At 58.0% G+C, this 8,405-nt stretch overlaps 1 protein-coding gene across 2 annotated transcripts in view; it reads left to right on the top strand.

Annotated features, from left to right (window-relative positions):
* Nucleotides 1-8,405, top strand: part of SRF (serum response factor) — a 36,040-nt gene that overhangs the window by 16,288 nt on the left and 11,347 nt on the right. The window contains exons 3-5 of one of the 2 annotated variants that reach the window (XM_032780726.2): nt 599-860; nt 1,178-1,357; nt 4,362-4,481. In XM_032780726.2, the coding sequence (XP_032636617.2) occupies nt 599-860; nt 1,178-1,357; nt 4,362-4,481 (562 nt within the window). The remainder of the gene's footprint in view (nt 1-598; nt 861-1,177; nt 1,358-4,361; nt 4,482-8,405) is intronic. The other variant, XM_075064517.1, reaches the window with a different exon arrangement.

Raw genomic sequence — 8,405 nt, 5'->3', positions numbered from 1 at the left:
GGAGCAGTAGGGTGTACCTGGGGGTATGCCTGGAGCAGTGGGGTGTGCTGTGGGGTGTACGTGGGGCTGTGCCCAGAGCAGTGGGATGTGCCCGGAGCCCCAGGATGTGCCCAGAGCAGTGGGGTGTATCGTGGGGTGTACCTGTGGGGGTGCCCGGAGCAGTGGGGTGTGCCATGGGGTGTACGTGGGGGTGTGCCCAGAGCAGTGGGATTTGCCCAGAGCAGTGGGGTGTTTCCAGAGCCCTAGGGCATGCCAGCATAGTGTGGATTTTTGCTCCACGTGTTTCAGGGAGTTTGGTGCTTACACGGGTCTGGCCCTGGCTCCCAGCAGCTTCTGTTGCCTGCTAGCCTGTGTAGCCCCTCACCCAGGGGTTTGGCAGAACCCTGAGGTCTGGCCGGGGGTGGGGCGCGGACGGGGCTTGGGACCCGATTTGGTTTGGGGGTTTGGCAGAGCCCTGAGGTCTGGCCGGGGGCGGGGCGCGGACGGGGCTTGGGACCCGGTTTGGTTTGGGGGTTTGGCAGAGCTGTGAGGTCTGGGCGGGGCGCGGACGGGGCTCAGGACCCGGTTTGGCTCTCCCTCACCTGCCGGTCTCTCGTAGGACTCGCTGAAGCCTGCGTTCACAGTTACCAACTTGCCAGGGACGACGTCGGCCATCCAGACCGTGCCCACCACCTCCACGTCAATGCAGGTCAGCAGCGGCCCCTCCTACCCGATCACCAACTACCTAGCGCCCGTCTCTGCCAGCGTCAGCCCCAACACCGTCACCAGCGCCAACGGGACTGTGCTCAAAACCACAGGCACCAGCGCCGTGGCCTCCGGAGGGCTCATGCAGCTCCCCAGCGGCTTCACTCTCATGCCAGGTCAGTGTGTGCTCTCGAGGCCTGGCCCCAGGCCCATTGGTTGTGGGTGAAGCGAACAGGGCTGCCTTGCCCGCAGCGGTGCTGAATGGGCCTGTTCTCTGGACGCTGTCCCTGCGGCCAGGCCTTTGCCCTGGGGGCAAGAGGGGATGGGCTTTCGCTGCCTCCCCGCCTGTGGTGGGGATTGCAGGGATCCAAGGTGGGCCGTGCGGCTGTGTCCAGGGCCGTCCCTAGGAGGAAGCTCAGCACAAGCTCTGGGGCTGGAGGAGGTAAAAAGAGCTGGTTGTGATGAAGCCTTTCTTTCCCCCTCCTTTCGGCAGGCGCTTCGCTTCCTCCTGGGACCCCTACCATTCCTCTTGCCCAGTTACAGCCGCACTCGCTGGCGCTTTCCAGCCAGCAGGGCCAGGCGGTCGCGGGCACAGCTGGACAGCTGCAGCAGGCACAGCAGACAGTCTTCCGCTTCCCCGCCACAGCTGGAGGGCAGATTGTGTCTCTGACAGGTCAGCGCTCGGTTCTCCTTGGCGTGCTCGTGGGAGCGGGGGGCTGGGGCGGAGGGAGCACGGCCCATGCCAGGCTGAAGGGCACAGGAGGCTGGGCACAGGGTGCTCTGGAGGGCAGTGCTTGCCTGCTGGCTGGCAGGGGGCGGTATTCTAAACAGGCGCAGCGCATGCTGCAGGGACGCTGCCGTCAGAGCTGAATTGATCATCCAGCTGGGCTCCCACCGCACTGCAAGGCCTCCCCAGGCTGGGGGCTGGACACAGCCTTGTGGTCGTGAGCCCGACACACGGGGCAGGCTGAGTGTGACTGTGCATAGGGGGCCCGGCAGTCAGTGTGGAAAGAGGGGTGTCTTGGCAGATTCCTGGCCACCAGAGCGTCTCTCTCCAGTTCTGGCGGTGGCGCTGTGTTGGTTTCGGGGACCCGGGAGCTGTGGCGGAGAGCTGCTTGGCTCCCTGGGGTGACTGACCCTGTGTAAAAAGAAGCAGGACGGAAACAGCTGCTCCACCAAAGGGACGTTATGGGAGGTGATCCACTAATAGGGTGTCAGGCTAGAGGCAGTGGGGGGTCCCTGAACGCCCCTCTGCAGGTAACAGACACAGGGTCCGAAGTAGAGCAGGAATATACGGAGGGGTTACAGAGCAGCGAGTCCCCAGAGCATGCTGGACACGCTTGCAGGAAATGAGCTGTCGACAAGGTCGGTCTCATTTCAAATCAGCTGCTGAGAACCTATCAGGCAGAGTCAGAAGTAGATCCCCGGCTGGGCGCTGAAGTTGAGTTCAAACGGGCGATAGGATGTACTTGTCACCAGCCAGGGGGATTTGCCGTTAGGCGTCGAGGTGGGACTTCCAGCTGAAAACCGTGCTCTAGTGCCCCTATGTGTTCCATGCCTGGGTGATGTCTTCGGGCCTGGGCTGTGTTTTTACAGTTGTCCTTTGAGCTGTTCTAGCACCTTATGCTTTGAAACAGGGACATGAGAGTAGCCCTGGGGCTGGAGAGGTGCCTTTTGTTGCCCCTGTGACCGTTCACCCAGATTCAGTGGAGGAGTTGTTCTCTGAAAATTCCCTTTGTACGTGCCCCGGACAGGTTCGTTAGAGGCTCCAAACATTCTGTCTGCTCTGACCATGCTCCAGCCCCGGGCCACAGGCTTGGCGGGGCTTCCCCTGGAATTGCTTGGGACCAGACTGAGCAGAGCTGGTCTCTCGGTGCCCCCCTCTGGTGCCCAGGCAGTCTGGAGACGGAAGAGGCAGCAATTGCGTTGCATCGACCCAAATGCAATTCGGGGAGGACAGGAAAAGAGCAGGAGAGGACATACTTTAGAAGGAGGGAGGGGGGTTCAGGGGCAGGAAGCGTCTGTGCCCATGAGAGCACACATCCTTCCAGAGCCTGGCACTGAGCCTGGCATCCCTGAGTCCCAGCACTCCTCTGCTGTCAGCCTCACTGGCAAAGCGTGGCTCTCCCTGGCATAGCAGATAGCCTACTACTGCTTCAGTTACCCAGTAAGCTCCAGAGAAGGAGGTCTGTGCTGTGTCTCAAAAGGTTCTACCCCTGTAGATGACCGAGGCGGGGCTCAGCATGATTCCTGTTTTTTCTGTTTGCTTTCTAAAAACACTGGAAGTTACATAAAACCCGCCGTGAAAAGAACGGGCGCAAAGCAAAATCATGCGCTCCAGCCCTGCGGAGTGCGCTGCAGCAAAGCCTTCGTTACCTGGGCATGTGCTGTGTGGGGCCACGCACAGAATGAGCCGGACACAAGGAAATTGTGAATCGACCTGGTCCACCCATTGCGCACGCACAAGGGCCAAGTTCAGGTTGCGTAGGCAGCTGCAGAGCTGGCATGTCCTAGCGTCTTGACTTGGCAAGCTGAAAGTTCTGCCAGGTTGGGGTGTGCAAGGGGGGGATGTCTCCTCGTGATTCCAGGTAGAAGCCAGTCGCTAACTGGCAGGGTTCAGACCATCTGTAGCTGCCTGTTTTCGGTATCCTGCCCTCTCTCTGGACTAGCTGGTCCTGGGTTGTCAGAGACGGGACCCTGGGCTGTGCTGTGTGTGTATTGTGCAAAAACCGCACACATCTCCTTCGGGGCCCAGCAGGTTAGACTGGAGGCCTTGTGCTGTGTCACACGGCTGCTCCCAGGAACATTGGGCTTCTCCTTTGGCATCTGGAGCAGCTACAGGGAGAACCAGCTTCGTAGCTGGGTCCCCCTCGGGGCCAGGGCCACAGCTAGCTTCCCCATTGGAGCACAGAGCGCCCGGAGGAGGCTGGCTAGGAGGGGCTGGCCTGTGGCCGTCACCTGGCGTAGGTCAGATGTGGCACCTGCACGTCGTTCAGCTAGTGCGTCTGTGCTGGGCGGTGGGTTTCGGCTCCAGCTCAGCATGCCCGAGGCTGTAGCCCGTGGCAGGTGGTTCCCAGCCCCACCTCCACTCCTTTCCTGATTGAGGCAGGGGCTGGGGTTGCTGCCGTGGGGGCCTGAACCAAGAGTTAGTGTGTAGAGTCCTAGTTGTGAGCAGGGGCTTCCAAATCCAGCTGGGATGGGGTGTGGCAGGGGGCAGACCATATTGCTGCTGGCTGGGCTCCCCCTAAGCCCCTCTCTGTCTGGGGTAGGCGAGGGCTGTGTGCCAAGTGGGGAGGGCAGTGAGGGAGGCCCCCCACGTGCCCCCTCTGCGTGGCTGGCTCCAGGCAGTAACGCCTTGCAGGGCTTGCTGCTGTCAGTCTCCGGGGCTGCTGAGCCCAGCCGAGGAGCAGGTGGGAGGTAGGCCTTTCCTCTGGCAGGTGGGCAGGTGCCATCAGGTGCATGCAGGGAGCAGCCGGGGGGCAGGGGTGGGTCTCCTCCCCTCACCGTGTGACTGTGCCTCAGCCCACGGAGTGAGGCCTAAACACTCTGCTCCCCTTTCATCCTGCCTGCAGGCGCAGGGGGTGGGTGTGCGATGCGGGGCCGACAGGTCCCTGCGTTGCCTTGGGTGGCAGAGGCCGGGGGAGCGTGCGGTGAAGGGCTCTCCTCTCTCCTCCCAGGCGGCACCGTGACGCAGCAGGTTCCCGTGCAGGCCATCCAGGTACATCAGGCCCCACAGCAAACGTCTCCATCCAGCGACAGCAGCACTGACCTCGCCCAGACCTCTTCCAGTGGAACAGGTAACCTGCTCCGCAGCGGCTGGCTCGCTGCCCCCGGCCGCTAGGCCTGGCTGTGGTTCCCTGGCCGTGGAGGGCTGGTCTGCGCCCTGCTCGGGGTCAGGAAGTACGAGGGAGTTCTTCATTGTTTTGTCCTAACACAAAAAGAGGTACTGATCCCAGAACTGAAAATGAAGAGTCTCAAGTCCAACTGATTGTCACTTAATCATATTTATAATGTGCAAGCGGAATAAAAGACCAGTAATATATATTCTGGGTGCTTTAAAAGAGCCAATTTCACAAAGCTGTTTACAATCCACATCAGTTGGTAGGAAGAATTTTATCGGATCAGTGTGAATGATCGTTGGGAATCATTTAAGAACACATTACTAGATGCCCCAAAAGTCTCAGTTCTTCTTCGAGTGCTTGTTCACGTCCATGCCAGCCAGGTGTGTGCGCTGTGTGCATGACCGATGGAAGATTTTTCCCCTAGCAGCAACCATGGGATCGGCCTGGACGCCCCCTGGAGCTGTGCCTTCATGGCACCCAATGTAGGGCCATGCTGAGCCGCCACCCCTTCAGTTCCTTCTACCGCCAGTGATGGCTAGCTGGGACTTCCCTCGCTGTTTAGCAGCATCTCGTATTTTGTATATAGTTAGCTGGTTTTTGTTTTAACAGTAATAGCAGTAGGCTGTTTTCATTGTAGGGGTCCCTGCCCCCCTGTTTTTCCCACGCTGCTGGGGCATACCTCAGTCATCGGGGTTCAAACTGGGTGAAGTCTGTGGAAAGAGATGATGCCAAAAAGTGACCTGCGCGCTCCTTGTTTGAAGTGCCTTGGCGAGGCACCAAAAGGACACATGCTGCATTTGTAAAGGGTTTTGGCCGAGGACCCTTAAGGATCGTGAGCAGAGACTCAGGCTTATCCTCATGGAGGCAGCCCTCTGCCTGCAGTCCAACCCCAGGTCAGTGGAGCCTGTGCTGAGCGCCGCCTCCGTGCGCAGCACACCAGCACCGAGAGAATGTGAGTTGGCTCCTAGAAAGGAGCCTAAGGACTCCCGGCACTGACACGGCAGCGAACATAAGACTTCTGGTAGGCACCTGTCTGTATCCCCAGTGCCCTAGAAGAAAGAGGTGGGAGAGGGGGCGCTCTCCCCCCCTAAGCCTTAGGAGACAGCAACAGGGAGACTTCAGCCCACCCAGTTTACTTTAGGCCCAGGAGCTCCCAGGGGCTCGTTGACTCCTGCCCTGCAAGGGGTCTAGTCGAGTTCCTGCTACCGGACTATGCCTCTCCAGACTCTCATGGCTGGGTCATTCAACTCCCGTCCACTCCGGAGACTTGTGAGGCGGTGCAGGACCTTGTTCACCAATGGCTCTGCCTTCCCCAGAGAGGGACGAGGCACTGATGTCAGCCAGGCTGCCTATTCCATCTTGGGGCAAGCCGGCGATGTTGTCATGCCACTCCCTGGCACCGGTGGCCGGGGGGAAACCAGATCAGTCCCCAGAAGCCCGGCACCACTCTTTGGCCTGGTCTACACTACGACTTTAGGCCGAATTTAGCAGCGTTACCTCGATTTAAGCCTGGACCCGTCCACACAATGAAGCCCTTTTTTTACTTAAAGGACTCCTTAAATCGATTTCTTTACTCCACCTCCGATGAGGGGATTAGCGCTGAATTCGGCCTTGCCAGGCTGAATATGGGGTAGTCTAAATGCAATTTGATGGTATTGGCCTTCAGGAGCTTTCCCAGAGTGCTCCGTTGTGACCGCTCTGGACAGCACTGTCAACTCGGATGCACTGACCAGGTAGACGGGAAAAGGCCCGCAAACTTTTGAATTTCATTTCCTGTCTGGCCAGCGTGTTTGCAGAGCTCATCAGCATGGTGTGCACATTGCCTGGCCCGTACTTTGTGAGAAGTATCTGACCATGTTCCTCTCATCACCACGCTTCCGACCCCGCCTCGCCTGGTTTTGCATGAAAAAGTCGTCTGCCGTTGCTCTGACGGAGGGAGGGGTGACTGACGACATGGCTTTCAGGGAATTAAAATCAACAAGGGGTGGCTTTGCATCAAGGAGAAACTCGAACAACTGTCATACAGAATGACCCCCTCAAGGGTTGAACTCAAAACCCTGGGTTTAGCAGGCCCTTGATTTCACAAAACAAATTGGGTCAATTTCTTGTTTTGAACCATTTCTCTTACATCTTAGGCTGGCAGCAGACGGTGCAGTACAACTGCTAGGATCGTCATCTCCTGGGTGCTCAGCAGAAGATGGGAATGACCTGGCTGAGTCCCTCCTATGTCTGCCCAGGCAGCCCAACCAATCTCACCGAGGTCGGCTAAAAGAGCTCCCAGGAATACGATGACAATGGCTACCAATCGTAATGTACTGTCTGCTGCCAAAAGGCAATGAGCTGCTGCTGTGTAGCAATGCAGTCCCACGCCTGCCAGCACCCAGGAGACAGACGGTGAGCTGAGCGGCCTCCATGGTTGCCATGGTGTGGCGTCTGCTCAGGTAACTCAGGAAAAAGGGCGCAAAACGATTGTCTGCCATTGCTTTCACGGAGGGAGAGAGGGAGGGAAAGAGGGGCCTGATGACATGTACCCAGAACCACCCGTGACGCTGTTTTTGCCCCATCAGGCATTGGGAGCTCAACCCAGAATACCAGTGGGCAGTGGAGACTGCGGGAACTATGGGATAGCTACTCACAGCTACCCACAGTGCAACACTCCGGAAGTCGACGCTAGCCTTGGTATTGTGGACACACACCACCAACTTAATGCACTTAGAGCATTTTGTGTGGAGACACACACAATTGACTGTATAAAAACGATTTCTAAAAAACAGACTTCTATAAATTCGACCTAATTTTGTAGTGTAGACATATCCTCTGGCACCAGTCAGCATCACTTCTCCATGGCTGTCTTTTTCAGAGTCCGAGGCGGAGTCCTGTTGTTCGGATAGGTCCAGCAGCAAGAGGTCTGAGGCTGGTGGTATGGCCTAGATCCCTTTGGCGCCGTGGCCACCTCAGTGGCCCTTTTGAACTCCCTGGGCCTATCATCAGGCTGGGGGTCCAAGCCAGGCGTCGAGATCCAGGTAGGCATCCATTGCCCTGTGCAGCAACTGGCATCGGCTCCATCTCTGGTGACGACTCCCACACGCCTACCTGCCACTTTGAGCTCCGCACTCCCCTGAGCGCCGAGGGCAGTGACCAGGACCATGGGCCAGTGTTTTCGTCCTCGTCCTCCCCAGATGGGCCTGTTACAGGCATGTCATCGGCCCTGGCCTTGGAGGGCAGTAGTGTCCTTCAGCAGTTGTTGCACAGAGTGGCCCAGAACCTGAGGATCCAGGCAGAGGAGGTGGTAGAGAATACAGATCCCATGGTGGACATCCTTGCCCCCTCTGGGCCCTCGCTGCCACTTATTAAAGCTATTAAGTGAAACCACAAAAGCTTTGTGGAAGACCCTGGCCTCCTTGCTCCCTACAGCGAGGTGGGTGCTGCGAGCCACAGGGAGCACCAGGAGTTCCAGGGACCCTCCCCTAAAAACCAGGAGGCCAGAACAGTTAACTTATTTGGGAGGAAAGTCTACTCCACCGGTGGTTTGCGGCTCCAGATTGCAAACCAACAGGCCATCGTTAGCAGATACTCTTTTAACTCCTGTGGAGCGATGGCCAAGTTTGCCAAGTTGCTGTGTCCGGACTCCTGTTCCGAATGTAAGGCCCTGGTGGAGGAAGGCAATCTCATTTCTAGGGCCTCCTTGCAGGTGACTCTCGATGGCACAGATGCAGCTGCCTGAACCATGGCTATGGGCATGGCGATGAGGAAGTCATTTGGACTGCCTCACAAAGTCCAACAGCCTATCCAGGACCTAGCCTTTGAAGGTTAGGCGTTTTTTTCTGAAAAGGCCAACAAAGACTGCACGGTTTAAAAGACTCAAGGGATACCCTCAAG

Source organism: Chelonoidis abingdonii, chromosome 3, assembly GCF_003597395.2.
Source record: "Chelonoidis abingdonii isolate Lonesome George chromosome 3, CheloAbing_2.0, whole genome shotgun sequence".
NCBI lineage: Eukaryota > Metazoa > Chordata > Testudines > Testudinidae > Chelonoidis > Chelonoidis abingdonii.
This window is presented reverse-complemented; position numbering and strand designations above follow the sequence as displayed.